Raw genomic sequence first — 20,877 nt, forward strand, 5'->3', positions numbered from 1 at the left:
TGGAAAAACCCTAAAAAAACTTACAGGAATGAGTGAACTTTGATTTCAATCCTAGGTCTGGGAATCTTGCTCAGAGTCGCTGATCACCTTCAACAATGAAGAGCTGACCAACAGTCTGGCCTACATTGTGGAGAATGATGTCATCCTCGCTGCCATAATGAAACGACTGAAGGCGGCCAATGTTGTTGATATACGCTACAACAGCCAGGCCAAGTCATTTGTCATACCAACTCGTGGGGATTCATCCTCCAAAAGAAACTCCTGGGTTGGATTGGAGCTTGCAAATGGAGATGTCTTACAGACAAAACTTCTTGTGAGTTCTTTTAGTGTTCATAGGAATATATCAGAAGTGTAATCTTAATTATATGACTTTGACCCAGTGAATCAATATCTTTGCACATTTTAAAAAACTTTTGACAATTTGGGATTGAAAAAATATCTTATTTTGATACATGAATAATATAGGAGTATTGTATTTATTATCCATGATGTTTGTTATAGGAAATCAGTCCGACATGTTGTTCCCAATTATTTGATCACACTTTATTAAGTGAAGTTGTCATATGGACAACACTTTTTGTGACTGATATTTTCGTCGGTTAAAGGGAATCTGCTTCTTCTGCATTCAAGCTATTGTTGATCATGGTTGTGTTTAGTATGATCCATTCTGATCAGCAATCTACTTTGCCGTGTAGTTGAAATTTTGAAACTAGAGTAGTATTCGAATTAGTTATGGCTGAAAAATAGCACATAACCTACTAATCAGTTGTGCTGAGTAATCAGTTTATTTTGACAGCTGTATAAAGTATCATAAAAGTTTTTTTTTTAAGGGTTTTCTGAAATCTTTTGATGCATGTTAATTATTAAGAGAAAGAAATTCTTTTTTCAGATTGGTGCTGATGGGATGCAGTCTGCTGTACGTCGTGCTTCAAAATTCCATACTTTGGAGAGAGACTACAAACAGTCAGCCGTAGTGGCTACACTGAAACTATCTGAGGTAAGTACGATTGGTTGTTAAGGGTTATCCAAAATCGATAATTTTTTATTTTGTGGGTAGATACCGTAATTATTATTTAATGCCTGCATCTTTTCCCTTATGCTCCTGTCTGGGTGATGGTGCATATAAAAGATCCTTTGCTACTCATGGCAGTGGCCGACACCTGTGCCCATGACAGGCGTGCACTACAACAGCTTTCTCTAAATGTGCACATTAAGCTCTGTGACTTGACTTATGGAAAAATGTAGCAGGTTATCTCTCTAAGACTATATGTCAAAATTACCAAGTGTTGACATTTAGTAGCTGGTGATTAATAAATCAGTGTACTCTAGTGGTGTTGTTAAACAAAACAAACCAAACTTTAAACTCTTCCCTTTTGCATGCATGCTTTAAATGTTTTTTCTGTAGATGATAGTGGGTATTTAATGAATTGTCTCCAGCATCCCACCCGATATGGTCAATTCTAGAACAGGCATAACTTTTAAAAATGATTTTTTGTCTAAAAAGGTAATCAAAGTTTTTCCATTTACATTCACTGACGAGAGATATTACGTACACATGTCAACTTTTCCCCCACTTCTACATCTCAAAATGCACAGATCATTACTGCTGTCATAATGTTTTGTTTTCATGACATAACATTTTGCAAGGATAATCTGTCGGTTATATATGACAAAATGTATAGTTTTCATTGCAAAAATATCTATATCTTTTCCTTAGATGACTGACAACACAGTGGCATGGCAGAGATTTCTTCCCACTGGGCCTATTGCTCTTTTACCAGTAAGATATTTTAATATGTGCTTCATATTTTTACACTTTGAACTTTATTACATTAAAATTTTAATTGTATTTTTTTTTAATTGAATTTAAAAAAAAGAGTTTAATTAAAAATAGTTTTTGAACATGCATTCAGTTTAACTATGGGTGCAATTATCAGCATTAGGCAAGACATTTTATTCCATGGAATTCTTATTTTGGTTAATTATTATTATTATTTTGCCATGGTTACAGGTTTTTGGAACAATTTGAAAATAGCAATTTTGTTTTATGTTTAACCATAACAGATTCATTTTTGGGAAAGTAGTTATTTTACGAGGTGGGATATATAACATGTTTTAATTGTCTTTACTGAAAGAAAAATTGAAAAGAATGATAAGTTGTGGGTCAGTTGTTAGGAATCAATAATAGTACGATCACTGTTTATTTACTGTGTATTTCTTATAAAAAGTTTCTTAATGTATCTTTTTGCATTAGCTTAGCGACAGTGTGAGTTCATTGATATGGACAACAAGTCATGAAAATGCCAAACACCTGCAGAGCATCCCAGAGGACAGTTTTGTTGATGCTGTCAATGATGCTTTGGTAAGTATTTTCTGAGGATTTTCCTGTAAGACACAGTCCACGAATTTGGCAAATTAACCGGTGGAGATTTTTTAAGGGCATTAAGGCCACAAGATAGGGCAACACAGCAAACTTCAGCATGTGTTTTAACATAACACAATAGCACCCAATCAAAATAAAAAGTGAATGGTTTCATAATAAAATGACTTTGGCCGTGACACTCTGATTAGTTTTCAGGTCATTGAAGCATATGACTAGGGTATGCAGTAATTTTGCTGCATGGTTGCCATTAAAATCCAGCCCTGAAGATATTTACAACAAATAGTATTACTGTTATCGGTTGGTTATGGATCTGTTAGAATTGGAGGTTTGGTGTGTTATAAATAGCAGTTTCTTATTATGTGGGGATTAGATTGGGTATTGTATAACAGAATAGGTTCGTAAAACTAGTGTTTTCCCTAGCTTGTTTTGGCATGGTACAGTACCATGCCTCAGTAGTCTAGCACCATCTTGGCTCAATCAGCGCCATGCTGCCCTGAGATTAAACAAGCCTTTTTCGGTAATTAATTCTAAAATTGCCTTTATAAAACACCCAAAAAGGTATTATTAATTAATAAAACATGCCTTTTATATCTTTTGCCATTCATTTATTAAAGCAAGCACATAAATTACATTAATGTTTATTTTAATTAAATTTTTTATTTATTTTTAATGAAAAACAAGTGCCCTGAAAATGGTGAAAATGCCCCAAAAGTGTTTGGTCTACCATGCCTTGCCTAATTTCTAGGGAAATCACTAAAAACCATTGTTTTTTCTCATCTCATCCATGTCTTATACTCCTATGTATCTCTCCGACGCCATATAACCATAAATAACATGTGTTGAATGTGTCATTAAATAAAACATTTCCTTCCTTCCTCTATATCTCACTATACTTTTAAAGTTTTCATTCTGTTTATTTTGTCAGTGGCATGAAAGAGATCAGAATCAGGCGATAAACCAGGCTTTGTTAACGTTTAGCAGAGCCGTTCAAAATGTTATTCCAGGTAGGTGTTATTTTCTTTTTATTTCACCTCTGTTACTTAGATGTGAAATTTCGTCATGCATGGGCCTCTTCTTTGATGGATGTTCTTGGAGACTGCAATACCTTTAATCTTACCCCCCAAAAAATCAAGTTGTTATATAAACTTCTTAACAAATGTAGTTTGATGGTTGTTTAAATATAGACAAAAGGCACACATTAATCAACCCAACACATAATCTTTGTACAAATAACTCAAGTATTTCAAAAACTGTAATGTGCTGCCACAGTGCTTTCCCCAAGAATATCAAAAACTGTAATGTGCTGCCACAGTGCTTTCCCTAAGAACATCAAAAACTGCTATGTGCTGCCATATAGTGTGAACAGTACTTTCCCAAAGAATATCAAAAACTGTAATATACTGCCATATAGCGTAAACAGTGCTTTCCCCAAGAATATCAAAAACTGTAATGTGCTGCCATATAATGTGAACAGTGCTTTCTCCAAGAATATAAAAAACTGTAATGTGCTGCCATATAGCGTAAACAGTGCTTTCCCCAAGAATATAAAAAACTGTAATGTGCTGCCATATAATGTGAACAGTGCTTTCCCCAAGAATATCAAAAACTGTAATGTGCTGCCATATAGCGTAAACAGTGCTTTCCCCAAGAATATCAAAAACTGTAATGTGCTGCCATATAATGTGAACAGTGCTTTCTCCAAGAATATAAAAAACTGTAATGTGCTGCCATATAGCGTAAACAGTGCTTTCCCCAAGAATATAAAAAACTGTAATGTGCTGCCATATAGCGTAAACAGTGCTTTCCCCAAGAATATAAAAAACTGTAATGTGCTGCCATATAGCGTAAACAGTACTTTCCCAAAGAATATCAAAAACTGTAATATACTGCCATATAGCGTAAACAGTGCTTTCCCCAAGAATATCAAAAACTGTAATGTGCTGCCATATAATGTGAACAGTGCTTTCTCCAAGAATATAAAAAACTGTAATGTGCTGCCATATAGCGTAAACAGTGCTTTCCCCAAGAATATAAAAAACTGTAATGTGCTGCCATATAGCGTAAACAGTGCTTTCACCAAGAATATAAAAAACTGTAATGTGCTGCCATATAATGTGAACAGTGCTTTCTCCAAGAATATAAAAAACTGTAATGTGCTGCCATATAGCGTAAACAGTGCTTTCCCCAAGAATATAAAAAACTGTAATGTGCTGCCATATAATGTGAACAGTGCTTTCTCCAAGAATATAAAAAACTGTAATGTGCTGCCATATAGCGTAAACAGTGCTTTCCCCAAGAATATAAAAAACTGTAATGTGCTGCCATATAGCGTAAACAGTGCTTTCACCAAGAATATAAAAAACTGTAATGTGCTGCCATATAATGTGAACAGTGCTTTCTCCAAGAATATAAAAAACTAATGTGCTGCCATATAGCGTAAACAGTGCTTTCCCCAAGAATATAAAAAACTGTAATGTGCTGCCATATAATGTGAACAGTGCTTTCCCCAAGAATATCAAAAACTGTAATGTGCTGCCATATAGCGTAAACAGTGCTTTCCCCAAGAATATCAAAAACTGTAATGTGCTGCCATATAATGTGAACAGTGCTTTCTCCAAGAATATAAAAAACTGTAATGTGCTGCCATATAATGTGAACAGTGCTTTCCCCAAGAATATAAAAAACTGTAATGTGCTGCCATATAGCGTAAACAGTGCTTTCCCCAAGAATATCAAAAACTGTAATGTGCTGCCATATAATGTGAACAGTGCTTTCTCCAAGAATATAAAAAACTGTAATGTGCTGCCATATAATGTGAACAGTGCTTTCCCCAAGAATATTAAAAACTGTAATGTGCTGCCATATAGCGTAAACAGTGTTTTCACCAAGAATATAAAAAACTGTAATGTGCTGCCATATAGCGTAAACAGTGCTTTCCCCAAGAATCCGAGGTAAAAGAAAATACAGTACTCATCAAAATATTGGCCAGTTCTTCTTGTAAAAAAAATGATAAGTGGAAAATATTTGCAGTAGTGGTGATGTTATAGGTTCAACCTGCCAGCTGCCCTCTTGATTTCTTAATAAAATAAAATAAAATTTGTTCTGTTATGAAATTATTTTGTTGCAGTTTTTTTAATGTTCATATAGTTTAAGGTGTAATCTGTACATTTCAAAACATAAATTTTTACAATAATTTTAGCAGGAAGCCACAATTATCTTTAAAAGTTAAAAACTATACTTAAATAAATATAATTTTTGGACATTTCATACCACATTTATGAAAATTATTTTAAATAATAAAAAAAAAATTTGAGATGAAAGCCGAAAAATATCACCTCGGCTCTTTAAAAGTTAAATTGCTGGATTGTAGAACTGTTCACATTATTTACTATTTTACAATTAGGTGGTGGTTCTGCAAAACAGTTGCCTCCCACAGTGGTTGGAATAGAAACGGGAAGTCGTGCAGCATTTCCGCTGAAGCTGATTCACTCCTCGCAGTATGTCCGACCACGAGTTGCTTTAATTGGGTGAGTATTCCATGTCTTAGTACCATACTGCATCTGTTTTAATTGGGTGAGTATTCCATGTCTTACTACCATACTGCATCTGTTTTAATTGGGTGAGTATTTCATGTCTTAGTACCATACTGCATCTGTTTTAATTGGGTGAGTATTCCATGTCTTACAACCATACTGCATCTGTTTTAATTGGGTGAGTATTTCATGTCTTAGTACCATACTGCATCTGTTTTAATTGGGTGGCCATCGGTCTACAGGCTGGTAAGTACTGGGTTCGGATCCCAGTCGAGGCATGGGACTTTTAATCCAGATACCGACTCCAAACCCTGAGTGAGTGCTCCGCAAGGCTCAATGGGCAGGTGTAAATCACTTGCACCGACCAGTGATCCATAACTGGTGCAACAAAGGCCATGGTTTCTGCTATCCTGCCTGTGGGAAGCGCAAATCAAAGATCCCTTGCTGCTAATCGGAAAGAGTAGCCCAGGAAGTGGCGACAGTGAGTTTCCTCTCAAAATCTGTGTGGTCCTTAACCATATGTCTGATGCCATATAACCGTAAATAACATGTGTTGAGTGCGTCATTAAATAAAACATTTCTTTCTTTCTAATTGGGTGAGTATTCCATGTGTTAGTACCATACTTCATCTGTTTTAACTGGGTGAGTATTCCATGTTTTAGTTCCATACTTCATCTGTTTTTGTAAGAAACCACTTTGCTATGAGTTCTGAAATTCTTTACCCTTTGCATAATGTGTAATACAGTGTTTTCATGTCACAAGCTTTTATGTTAAATACCAAGTAGTCAGTTTTAAAATATACTGAGATGTTGCTAAAATTAAAAGAAATTAGGAATGGATGTTACCATCACCATAACCACGACCACTTGCTTTAGCACTGTAATACAGTAATATATGTGATACCCATTTTAAAATAAAAGCTGATCTGGGCCGCGTTCCATGAAGCGATCTTAGCCCTAAGATCACCTTAAATGCATTGCTACCTCGTGCAATTACGGTGATTTTAGTGCTAATAGCCCAGGAGCCAGGTGAGATTTAATTGTTGTGAGAGTTCCAAAAGGTTTGAGGTGGTTGAGGTGTAGACAGATGCTGTTGTTCTTTGGATTTATTATAAACTAGAAGTCATTTGAAGAAAAGATTATTCATCTCGATACGATCTAAGAAACAAGCCATTCCTTCATAAATATACCATACTTGTCATTTCCCATCTTAATAAGTCTGTTCATCATATCATTGAAAGCTTGGACTTCAATGCCTCATCTATTTGCTGCTTTCTTTAAATATATTTTCCATATGTCCCAATCTGATATTTCTCAGAAATGTCTTCTGTGTGTATTTAGTCTATCCATGGTGTCTGAAATATTTCAACTTTTGACCAATCTTCATAGATGACTCCAGCTCTGCTACCACCTTTCATAGAAGCATTATTCTCCTCATGTTCCTGGTCAATAGCAACAGCAAAGAATGGTTATCATGTTTTTTTTTTATTGTGAAGCACCCTGCCAAAATTCAGCATATACATCAACATTTTATTCATTAAGTGTCGCCAAATCTTGCAAATGCACTGAAAGTCACCTAGTTTGTGTTGTTTCAAGAAACCATAATGATAAAATACTTGTATGCAAAATGAAGTTTGCTTTTCAAATGCTTAAAGAAAGAGCATTATTTTTGTTTCCAAATGCAGAACTGAAAAACAAAATTGGAACAGGGTTCATGATTCAGCTCTATGATTGCAGCAGTCTTTGACTGATGAAGTATAAATCATACATGTCTTCTACTGTAGGAGGGTGGGGATGCGTCACATTAGTGACTTTTGGGAAAGGAATCTGTCGATCCTGAAGAGGCAATTACAGCCTATATATACTAGGACATCCACTAATTCACTACCATCAAGAATATAGATCTGCTACCACTTTGAATGCTGCCATCTTCATATGAAGGTATCTGAGAAACACAATTAATAGACATATACATTCAATACGTTTGTCACTGGCATACAAAGGGTGGTCCAAGATAATTATGAATATTTGGTTGGGATTCAGAATGCGAACTTCCGTTTTCACTACACATATTGAGTGATGAATAGGCAGCGTTACAAAAACAGGAATACAAGAGAAATGATAGGCACATTCCTGTCAGGGGTGGTACTCCCTGGCTGATGGTTAGCGTGGAATATAGCCACAAAATAATCTCATCTTCGTCAAAACCATACCATTCAAAAATTATTCCTGGTACATTGACTCATATGACCTACGAGGCCATCCGTAAAAATATTTTTGTTTGTCCATTTCCGACCTGCAATTTCAAATGTGGGTAGGTCGGTAGGAAAAATCTTCTCTTTTTTTTTGAGTTGTGTGTGGTGGGGTGGGGATTCCATACATATTCAAGAAAATAAATCATTTGAATTAACTTACCGGTATTTGCACCACTATTGGTTTAAAGTAAAATGTAGCCTTTTGTTCTACAGATAATATAACAAAGCAACCAGCTTAAAGTGTACTGTTTTATAGTTAAGATTAACACACTAGTTAACATATTCATTTCCGAATAGGATTCCTCTTTGGAGATCCAAGGTGCTTGCAATTAATGCAAACAGGTAATACAATGCGATAGTTCTGCATGAGATCCTTGTCTCGTTCTGCCCCGAAACTCCCACAATGACAACATATATCCTTGCGGACGATGGACGATGATGCAAAATATGCAAACTCGATTGGAGTGGTACAGCACATCTGAAGTCTGACAAATGCCTTGCCTTGAAGTATGTGACCTAAAATGCAAATAGAAGGAAAATTAATCTGTGCATTGTATTATACTTTTTGTCCATTAAATATTATTACTGGTGTTACAAAGAATGAAAATTAATTAGTACCATCACTATTGAGATTTCTTCAACCCAGTTTTCCTGCTGGGCTTATACTAGTACTTGTATTTATTGCATAACAATAAATGTATACACCCATCTGAGATAAACAATGATTTCAAATTAAGATCTTTTCAATAAAAAATTTGACATTGAACTAACCATCAGCAGTTAAGATAGACCCACATGTGTAGTCTTGGTACGCACATGTGTAGTCTTGGTATGCCTGAAGGACCTGATAACAGGACTAGTGAAAAGTCCTATATGGATACACACATTGGAGAGAAACAATGATTTCAAATTAAGATGTCATCAATAAAATCTTGAAAACTCACCATCAGGGGTCAAGATGGACCCACAAGTATAGTCATGAGACTCGATCAGTCGCTTGAAGGACCTGGTATCACGACTTGTGAAAGAGGATTTTGAGTAGACACAGCGTGGTTTCCCACATTCATGGCAGTGAACCGTCTGCCGGACATTCTGACCAACAAGTACTGAATTCTTGCAGCCCGGAATAAATAAAGTATTAAATAAACATTGCAAGTATGTGATTTCTTGTTTGTATTAAATACAATACTATTTTGAAGATGTCTAAATCTAATATAAATACTGTATTACATCTTAAGCATTTCTTGAGTGTTACAATTAAAGAGTGGCAATAAATTGCTTTAATATATTGTTAATATTTACATATGTTTAGTCAAGAGATTAATACCAATAATCATATTGGTATTATACTGTTAATATATTTTGTATACAGTGCAATCGCATTTCAACTTTATTTTCATGCTTATATCTAATTAAGGTCCAAGCACACTGTCATGGCCACACACCTCAGCTATGTGGGCAGTCTGTTCAGGACAGTGGTTAATTGTTAGTAGATGTTAACGTGTTATTAAGACAAAGGAGGGTGTAGTGGCCTTACACCTACAATTGAGTCTTTAAATTTGCTCTGGGTGGGAGCCGGTACTGGGATACGAACCCTGTACCTACCAGCCTGTGAGCCGATAGCTTAACCACTGCGCCCCCGAGGCTGGTCAAGTGCAATTTAAGCAGATGTCACTATACATAGTCTATCTCACATACCTGTTGATCTTCCGCAATAGCAGTCAGGGTTTGCCTTTGAGAAGATGGACGGTCTTTTTCAGTCGTAGGAAAGCCAAGTACTTCATCAAAGGGCTTGAAGTGCTGACCATCCGAGGCAATTTCTGGGTCAGGCAGCCAAGGAAACTGAATAACTGGCGGAACACAACATGTCGCATCATTACATTTTCTGACCTGAAAAGTGTATGTGCGCTCTAGACAGTGAGTCTTCAAAAAGTCCTGATATTTCTGCTTTTTGTTCACATTCACTTGCTGATATTGTCCCTTAACAAGTTCTGGATCAATGTTCTGGATATCATCCTCAAATTCATTGATTGCATCTTTTGTAGCTGCACTGAGACATTTAAAGTTTTGACCTTTCAACTGGATCCGCTCAACTCTCCTGAAGCATTTTTTCCATCTCTTGGAGTGATGCAACCCAAGCATCTTCAAGTCCTGGTACAGTCCGACTCTTTTTCCGGATGTCTTCCATTGAATTGCAACTCCTCAGTGCCTGTTCCACAGCACTAGTACATTCATTCCTCGTTAGAGCTGCATTCTGAAATGCAAGATTAAGTAAACTCATGATTCTTTCTGCAGGATTTGCCCAACTGTGCCCTGGGGCTGTTCGACCAGCAACTATCATGTCCAAGCCAAGACGCCGAAAGAGAATGATGAGTGAAAGTTTCACTGCATGATATGTGACTCTGTGATCAGGACTACCATCTGTGAACAACATCAAGACTGGTTTGAAGGTACCTTCCTGTGCTAGGATATTCTGAAGTTCAACAGCATGCCTAAAGGGTGAGCTTGGCTCAAAAATGCTATCTTTGAAAATAACAGTTACTTGGCCTCTGTAGAAAGAACTGTCTGGTGTTTCAGGTATCTCTACATTCAGACACACTGATGGTGTGATAGAGCCCTTTTGGCCTACATCATGATCCAAACATGAAAGAGTTGATGTAGTAGGAACAACAGATTTCTTTCCGCGCACTCCTGATGATAAGGCAGCACCCGGCTCTCCAAAATCTAGTTTTGATTTGTCATCTAGACACACAAAGGTAACGCTGTCTCGATGTTTCACAGCAAACTCACGCATATATTTGAACTGTGCTGCACAATAGTGATCATCTTGGTGTGAAGCCCGAAGCTGTCGTGTTTGCACAGTAAATCTCAAAGGCACTCGACTTTTGTAAAGTTTTGCTACTTTAGTATGAGAATTTTTTGGCACAAAAGCAAAGAGGACTGTAGATTCACTTGGTACTGCTGTGTTGGGGGAAAGGCGAGATTTTACTTGCTCAATCAAGTCCCGCACAGAAATAAATCTGGAAATATGTTCAACATTATGACGTCTTTCATCAGCTGCAGTTATGGACTCGATTTGCTTTTCTAGTTCCTGGAAAAATGCATCAAATGCATCATCTGGACGGCCTTTATTTAAATGGCGCATATCAACCACCAAATCTGGATCACTAGCCAGTACTGCTTGCCGAACTCTGGCGTCTATGACAGGATTTTGATCTGATGATGCATCAAGAGTCAATTCTGCATATATTGCCCTTAACACATGAGATGGAATCTTGCTTCCTGCTACATTGCAGAACTTTCTTGTGAAATCTCGCTTCATTTGCCTTGTATGGAATTCTGACAGTCTGGAACCGAGGTCTTTTACAACACAACTTGCAGTAGTCATTAACTCTGAAGAGCCGACTCCTGCTGGAATTTTCCAAATAACTTTACTAGATGTTTGCGAACCACCTGGATCATAGGACAGCAAAGCCACGTCTTGCGAAAGATGAAGATTGTCAAAAAATCTGTACTTTTCTTGATACTTTTGTGATCCAGTTTTACTTGAAATTTGGTGTACATCTGGATCAAAGAATAGCGCCTAATGCTGTTTCTAGAATTGCATACTCTGGTGCTACTGTTGTTGCTGAAGCAGGTTTGTACTCAATCCATACATTATCAGTTACCTGTCGAACTGGATAAAGCTGTTGTTGCCTAGTTTGCTGCTTGATGTTGCTCGACTTCAAGTAGGAGGCATAAGAGCTGAGGGAAGCTGCCAAGGAATTTAAATCATTTTTAAGTTCATTATTCCAAACTTGTACATAGGGCTTGCTTGTCAAACGAAATACGATTTGGCTATGAATATCAAGATCTTTTGCATGTAGCTGTGGCTTCTTTGACTTCTTTTTCCTTCAATCATTGTAGCCTTCAAACTTCAAGAACCTGAAACAGATGAAATTAACGTCAGACTATACATATATGCATATGCTTCTTACACTGTTATTTAAATTTGTGGTTGATTCTAATAATGACCTACTTTTCATAATAAAAGCTGAAATATGGAATCCTATGTCGAAACGTAGAACACAAATTTCAAACAGATATTGCATTATTTTATTTATCTTGCATATTTTACTAATTTCTAGTCTGGCTGATATATATTTAGTCTGGGAAACCTGTAGCTGCAACTCTATGGGCTACTACCGGAAAAGCAGCAATTATCTTTTTTATATACTTTCCCACAGTCAGGACACTACATATCATAAATTATTTTGCATAAAACATTGTTTCAACTACTATATGCAGATACAATGTTGACTGTACGACGGTTTTGGAGATCAGATGTGGTATACCAGTAATGGGACACCACTTAGGCTATTAAGCAGCAAGCGATCTGTTATGTGCACTTACCTAAAGACAGGACAGTACATAACAAACCTGATGTACCAGCCATGGGAAATTGGTTAGTCTACTACCAAACAAGCAGCAAGGGATCATTTATCTGCACTTCACTATACAGGACAGTACTTACAACAACATTTGGTATTCCAGTTATGGGACACTGGTTGGAACGAGGAAAAGGCCAAACTGAGGTAGTTCGATCCAACGACCCAAGCTCCTCAGATTAGCATTTGACCTACTGAACACAATTCGATCCCTGGTCTCAGAAGAAAACTACTCCCACCACATATTGGTTTAATAGCAGCAATGGATCTTTTAAATGCACACCAATCATGTATAAAAGGGGATAGTATTGTAGGCCTTAGTATATACGCTTTTAATAGCAATACCTATTTGGCACTGGTGTGATCTCTGTTGGTACGTGTGTAGACCTTTCCTGAATAGTAGATACATTCCCATCAATGTACCAGAGCAGGTCAACAATCGCCCCAACCTGCTTCATAACTTCATCAGGGAGAAGAGATTTTGAAAATTCTGCTCCAGATCGTTTCAGTTCCACACATACGTCATTGTAGAGTTTGTCTTTTGCTGGAAAACATATTATATATATGGTTATGATTCAAATCTGTAAAACATACGTCATTTGAAAAATCGAGTTTCATATTGCAAGAAGCTCAAATTTTGAATGACATTGGCGATTCCCCTAAAGCGAGCGTTAATACGTAACATTGAGAATTTAGTGTGATTGTTGATCAATACGATTTGCATTATATAACATTTTCCATGTTTGGAATTATAAGAATTGAATGTTATAATTTTTGAGGTTCATGATACTATGAAACCCAAAACCTATTTACACACTTTAGAAGGAATGGCTTCGTGCTATTGCGCTATGCCATTCATACAGTGTGTAAATCGGTTTTGTGTTTCATACTAGCATGAACCTCAAAAATTATCATGTTCAATTCTTAAATTGACATTCTCTGGAATAAATCCAATAAAATCAAGTTCTAAGTTCAAATTCAAGTATAACTGCACTTTTAATTTACTGGCGAGTTGTTGCCATTAACGTCTATCATCAAATGTTTACTATACAGTTTGAAGAAAACAAAAACGCCATTTTGTATCGCAGTCTAGCTAAACCGTTCTATTTTTATCGGTATTTGACGTCATACATATGGAAGACTTGATCGAACAAGCAAGTATCTCTTGTTGGGGAATTTCACACTTGCGATCAACCAATGAAAGCAGAAGTTCAAGTGAGCCGCTCTTCTCGTCCCAGTTTCGAAAGACACTGTTATTGACTACGAAAAGCTAGCGTATTCTATGTGGAGTGCGCTGCTACTTATGCACGAAACGTGATTGAATTAACTGTTCTAAATGCTTAAATAATAAAAAATATTCCAGAGGCTGTCACTTTAATAAATGAAATCGTCATTTATATAGCATTCATTTCGTCACTTATTTACCATTGAATTAACTGTTCTAAATGCTTAAATAATAAAAAATATTCCAGAGGCTGTCACTTTAATAAATGAAATCGTCATTTATATAGCATTCATTTTGTCACTTATTTACCATTGCTTGGCATGCAATATCTGATATTTTCTCGGCGTTGGGGTATCCTAAAACATTCATTATATATTAATAATTTATGTACAAAGTCCAATAATTTCTACAAAAAATTGAGCATAGCTTCCGCGCACCGGGCTAACCCGCCTGGTCTGGGAGGCAATGCTCTGACAAAAACACCCCCATCCCACTGACCCATGAACAAGTTGTTCAATGTACGTTAAGCCAACCATTTCCACATTTCAATGCTACAAATAGACATTTTAAACAGCGACTTACTTACAATAAATCAATGAACCAACTAAAGTAAAAGTTTTAGAACAGTAACTTATTTGAAGACTCTCCCTTATCCACCCTCTACACGTAATTCACAAAACTGTATAATGTTTTATTTTAAGATTTATTAGCAATTATAATCTTAATTTTTATTCAGGAGTATTGAATAATCATAAATATATACCTGTGAATCTACCACTTCTGACGTCCTTTAGTGGCGGTGGTTTCGTTTCGGTTCTAGCATCCATCATCCTGCGAAATGCGTTCACACCGCCGCCGGTCAACAAAGCACTCTCGTCATTTGACGGTTCCGTAACACATCGTTCAATTTCAAATTTGGCGTACTTTAAACATTTGTCAAAGTGATGCACGACACTTATTTTCTCCTGCATAGTAGGATAAAACATATCTGTTCCATTCAATGTTGAAGTCAAAGACACTGAACGTTTGTTGGATTCCATCAATCGAAACAAGTCGTTTCCGCTTTTTGAACGGTCACAATGCGTAATTAATGACTCAAGTACCTCATTCCAATTACAATCATCGCCGAAATCGGAAATAACATTACTGCATATAATGTTTGATAACGTCCCACAGTGTAGAACAACGGAACAACACAGTGTAAAGTTGCACAAATGCTTTCGTTTCACATTTTCATTCATGTCCAAGCGAAACGCCATTATCACGTGCACGTGCCATCAACATGCACTGCGAGATCTCGTGCTATCACGGGAAATACGTGTTCTCGTTATTGTTAATACTAAAAGCAAGGCCTACAGAATTTCTAATTTTCAACGAATCGACAAACGTTAATAAAGTTTGGTTAAATATATCTGGGTTTTAAAACGTTTGCTTGACACAACTTGGTTTAAAAGAGGTCAAAAAAGATTTTGACACGGGCCGATTTTTGTGGGTCGGTCGGGTGAGGACAAACAAACTTAATTTTTATTTTCACCCGAGGTTCATGCCTGCAATATGTGCATTGGGCATATGTACTAACCAGTGTAATATGAATCCTGCAATGTTCGCAACATAATTAAATATGTAAGTCACTTTCCCCAAAGAGATATGGTAAACATAACCCTTCTCTTCTTCTTCTTCTTCTGCGTTCAAACACTGTTGGTTACGGCTCTTAATTTAGATCAGGATTTGTATGTTCCCGATGAATTGTGTGGTGTTGATCAGTTCACATTTGGTTCCCCATAGATTGTTTCTAAAGTGTATCGGTATTGACCAAGAGGTGTTCTTCAATAAATAGTGTTTGGTGGCATTAATTCTGATGCTGCCATTTAAATACAAGTGTAGTATAAACTATGTTAGCTATTTAACGAAAAAAAAAACAACATGAAATTGTCATTAAGCAGTAAACTACAAGATGTGTAACGGACTTATATATACTAGGCACAAAAAATAAAGGAACCCCTATATCTGTATATTTTGCATCTGAAAGGACCATGTTACACTTGACCCAGCCAAATCCGAACCCAGGTCCATTGGCCATAAGTGTTGTCCCACACAGATGCAGCGTTCCTTACCCTTCATGGTTCAGCAGAATCATGCATTGCACATGTGTTGTAGGGTATAAATTGGACACGATAACCGGCACTCCTCATTGCAGTAAAAATGCCTCCACGACAATACCTGACAGAGGAACAAAAATGGCAAGCAATTGAGATGGTGCAGGCGGGACAGTCCCAGAATCAGGTGGCTTGATTCTTTCGAAAATAAAAAAGCGTGATTTCCCGGCTTGTAACGTTACACCGCCAGACTGGTAACGTTACAATGAGGAGAGGAAGGGGACGACCCAAAAAGACAACCGTCAGACAAGATCGGCTGATACGGATTGTTGCTCTCAGGAACAGGTTCATCACTGCACCGGAGATTAAGAGGGAGTTCCGTACTGCCACGGGAATACGACTGTCCAACTCTACTGTGAGGAACAGACTTCGTGCTGCTGGACTGAAGGCAAGACGTCCATTCAAAGGCGTGATCATGACTTTGAATCACCGACGTCAAAATTACCGATGGGCTCAACACCACCAGACACGAGCTTTGCGTCACTGGCGTCATGTCATGTTTTCCGACGAATCCAGGTTTTGTCTGAGGTTCACAGATGGACGTAAACGTGTTTGGCGGCAGCGTGGTGAGCGTTATGTCAGAGCAACCATCATGGAACACGATTCTTACGGAGGTGGTAGTGTCATGGTCTGGGGTGGCATCACCTACGACAGGAGGACTGATCTGATTGTCATTCGTGGTAACATGACAGGGCAGCGATACGTTAACGAGATCTTACGACCTGTAGTTGCTCCTATGGCAAACAGGATTGGACAGAACTTTGTCTTCCAAGATGACAATGCACGTCCACACAGGGCACGTGTTGCTACCGACTTCCTCACACAGCAAGGCATCGCTTCACTTCCCTGGCCAGCCAAATCTCCTGACATGTCCCCTATTGAACATTTGTGGGATGTTTTAGGCCGATCTGTTCATGCTAGACAGCCTCAACCAGTCAATCTTGACGATCTTAGTGTTGCACTTCAGGAGGAATGGCGACGCATTCCAAGGGCGACAATCCGTCGCTTGATAGCCAGCATGCCGTCTAGATGTCGTGCATGTGTTGCTGCACGTGGTGGACACACAAGATACTGAGAACATTACGTAGTGATTCTTTGTTTGCCTCTCAAATAAAGTTAACTTCCAGTAGTAAATCTGGGGTTCCTTTATTTTTTGTGCCACGTATATGTAAATCTGTGTTATTAAGTGTGTATATAGCAATAAATACTCGTATGTTCAATTCTGACACCTACACTGGCTTCCATGGCAGCCAAAATGACCATTTTGAAGATGGCTGCCACAACAATCACCGAATAAATCTCCAATGTTGCTATTTCAAAAATATTTCCTAAGATATGTCCTAAAATGCAAAATGGCATGTTTCTATCATCAAAAAGACACGTTTGTCCTTGATGATGATGAATTGGATGATATTGTTAATATTGAGTGAAACCGTTTAGTTGAAATGCACACATAATATTTAAGGGCAGGTAATATATACTCTTCAAAAAAAGAAATGCAAAAGGGTACAAATGGGTTATAACTCCGATTTTATGTTTCCTACCGGTTCATGCTTTGTGAATATAAGGTCATTGCATGTCCCAAACACATTCCCACGGTTACATTCGATAAAACGCAGCTACTGTACAATAAAGTTCCAAAATGTGAATATTCGCAAAAAGGCAGCCACGTGCAAACCATGTCGCCACTGCACGTGCAACATGAACACCGACAGTATAAAAGTGCAGGGTGTTCGCTTGCCTGGCCTCTGTATCTGGCCGACAGTTGACAATCCAGGACATGCCACGTCTCAGTGAACCGCAGAGAAACAATGCCATCGGCCGACTAGACGCAGGCGAATCCAGAACGGCCGTTGCCAGGGCATTCCATGTGTCCCCAAGCACCATCTCCAGACTGTGGGACCGTTACCAGCAACATGGATCAACACGTGACCTCCCTAGATCCGGTCGACCACGGATCACTACCTCCGGGCAGGACCGCTACATCCAGGTACGCCACCTTCGGGAACGATTGACTACTGCCACCTCCACAGCCGCAGCAATACCAGGTTTGCGCAGGATATCCGACCAGACCGTACGGAACCGCCTACGTGAGGTAGGAATTCGTGCCAGACGTCCAGTTCGAGGTGTCATCTTAACACCACAACACCGTCGACTCCGACTGCAGTGGTGCCAGATTCATCGACAATGGCCTCAACTGCGATGGAGACAGGTGTGGTTCAGTGACGAGTCCCGATTTCTGCTCCGATGTCATGATGGAAGATGTCGCGTGTATAGGCGTCGTGGTGAACGTTATGCGGCAAACTGTGTGCAGGAAGTGGACAGATTCGGCGGGGGTAGTGTCATGGTGTGGGCAGCCATCTCACACACTGGCAGAACTGACCTGGTCCACGTGCAGGGCAACCTGAATGCACAGGGCTACATTGACCAGATCCTCCGGCCACACATCGTTCCAGTTATGGCCAACGCCAATGCAGTGTTCCAACATGACAACGCCAGGCCTCACACAGCACGTCTCACAACGGCTTTCCTACAGAACAACAACATTAATGTCCTTCCTTGGCCATCGACATCACCGGATTTGAACCCAATTGAGCATCTATGGGACAAGTTGGACCGACGCCTCCGACAGCGACAACCACAGCCCCAGACCCTGCCCGAGCTGGCAGCAGCCTTGCAGGCTGAGTGGGCCACCATCCCCCGGGACGTCATCCGTACTCTGGTTGCTTCAACGGGCAGACGGTGCCAGGCAGTTGTCAACACACGCGGAGGCCACACCCGGTATTCACTCCAGATGACCTTGACCTTGGTGGTGTGTCCTATCACTTACTCACAATGGACTAGAGTGAATTGTGAACAATCCTGCAACATTTGGTAATTATCGGACTCACCATTCAATAATTAAATCAATTCTCCAAATGTTACGACAATGTGGTTTTGCGTTTCTTCTTTTGAAGAGTATAGTATGCTCACTATAATACAAAATGTCGGATATTCTCTTAATTTACCTAAGAAATAGAGATAATTTAGTCATATATAAATTGTATACCGGGTAATAAATCCGCATAGTTTTTTAGAAGGAATAAAAGATACTTTTTAAAACTATATTTAATTAAAAATGGCTGTTAACATGATTTATGACTCTGTATACCATATTCATACATAATATTGACTTATCTGTACAATACTCACCAAAAGCTATCCATTGATATACTACATGTCCATGTTCTAAATCAAATAAAACACCGTTCACATTGATGCTATAAGTCATTATCTTGTCTTTCCCGCAATATATTTTTCTTAAATTGGTAACTCTGAATCGGGTGAGCATACTCTACATTTCACATTTGGTTCCAAGGATGGAACTTTCACAACAATTAAATCCCTAATTAGCACTAATTAGCATATGACCTCTTCTTAAGTGCACTTTCCCACAATATTTTTTTCTTAAATTGGTAATTCTGAATCGGGTGAGCATACTCTACATTTTACATTTGGTTCCAAGGATGGAACTTTCACAACAATTAAATCCCTAATTAGCACTAATTAGAGTCTTTCTTAAGTAGCCTTTCCCGCAAAATATTTTTTCTTAAGTTGTGGATTTGGGCTCAGTGAGATGTCCTCTAATAAGTAGCAAAGGAATTTTGGATGGAACTTTCACAACAATTAAATCCCATTTTGGGGGTAATTTCAGTAGTGCCCCCTATTTACTCCCGCACTATATTTACTTAAGAATTGGGTTTCTGTAGTCAGTTGGGGTCCCTCTACACCTCAACCACCTCAAACCTTTTGGAACTATCGCAACAATTAAATCTCACCTGGCTCCTGGTCTATAAGATTGCTTTGTGGAACGGGGTCCTGATCTTTAGAAAGCTGATCTGATCTTTAGAAAGCCGTAAACTGTTAGAGTTAAATAATTTTTTTTTTTTTTTTTATATATATCGAATCCAATTAAAGAAAATTAATTTAAAATATGGAAAATTAAATCTGTATTATTTGTATTATATTATAAGTACTTTTACTTATGCTCAAATCTGACATGAGTGAAAACAAATTAATGCTATCCTTTGATCAAATGCAAAATGTGACTTCATTACCGTACATAAAACAGATCATGGAAAAGAGGAAACAAACTGATTTATATGTATTTTGAACTAAATGTGTGTTGCTAGTAATTACAATTAGTTTGACATTTGCTTTGAATTTACCATTCATTATATAACAGTCACAAATTTCGTATAAAATCTCACCACTAAGCGATTTTATACAATTTATAAATTTCCCAAAAGATTACAAACAATTCTTTTATTTTGATTCATTTGTATTTTCAGAGATGCAGCCCACCGTTTGCATCCTTTAGCTGGACAAGGAGTGAACCTTGGCTTTGGAGATGTTGTGTGCTTGAACAAGGTCTTAACAGCAGCTGCTAAGAATGGCAGTGATCCAGGTTAATTGTATTATCTGACCTTCATGTTAATAGGGAATAACTGGTTACTGTTAAGATATCAGCTTTATCCTGCGAAGTTTAGAATGGCAAATGCTGTGAGGCTCGTCCTAAGCATGATAAAGTTGATATCTTTTTTAAAAATAACATCACTTTTGTATTTTACAAAGGTCCCCTTTCGTTTTTTTCTGAGGGGGTTAGGAGTAGCTTATTTTTATTACTATCTGCAAATTGTGGTATAGCTCAAGCCAGAGTTGTGATGAGAGCCAGGGTCGAACCCCCAGACATAACTTAAAATTTGGTCAGAGCACTGTTTCCTGGCTACTCCATTTAGCAGTCAGTTCTCCATTACTGGTATATCAAAGGCTATGGCATGTGTTATCCTGTTTGAAAAGATAAACTGCTGCAAATCAGAATAGCCAGTGTAGTGTTTGTGAGTTTTTGCCTTTACTTTG

At 38.0% G+C, this 20,877-nt stretch overlaps 1 protein-coding gene across 2 annotated transcripts in view; it reads left to right on the forward strand.

The window, feature by feature from the left end:
* Nucleotides 1-20,877, forward strand: part of LOC121372723 (ubiquinone biosynthesis monooxygenase COQ6, mitochondrial-like) — a 39,604-nt gene that overhangs the window by 9,167 nt on the left and 9,560 nt on the right. For both annotated transcript variants that reach the window (XM_041499203.1, XM_041499201.1), the window contains exons 4-10: nucleotides 56-313; nucleotides 890-997; nucleotides 1,718-1,780; nucleotides 2,255-2,362; nucleotides 3,309-3,387; nucleotides 5,787-5,910; nucleotides 20,310-20,425. In XM_041499203.1, the coding sequence (XP_041355137.1) occupies nucleotides 56-313; nucleotides 890-997; nucleotides 1,718-1,780; nucleotides 2,255-2,362; nucleotides 3,309-3,387; nucleotides 5,787-5,910; nucleotides 20,310-20,425 (856 nt within the window). The remainder of the gene's footprint in view (nucleotides 1-55; nucleotides 314-889; nucleotides 998-1,717; nucleotides 1,781-2,254; nucleotides 2,363-3,308; nucleotides 3,388-5,786; nucleotides 5,911-20,309; nucleotides 20,426-20,877) is intronic.

Source organism: Gigantopelta aegis, chromosome 4 (genome assembly GCF_016097555.1).
Source record: "Gigantopelta aegis isolate Gae_Host chromosome 4, Gae_host_genome, whole genome shotgun sequence".
Lineage (NCBI taxonomy): Eukaryota > Metazoa > Mollusca > Gastropoda > Neomphalida > Peltospiridae > Gigantopelta > Gigantopelta aegis.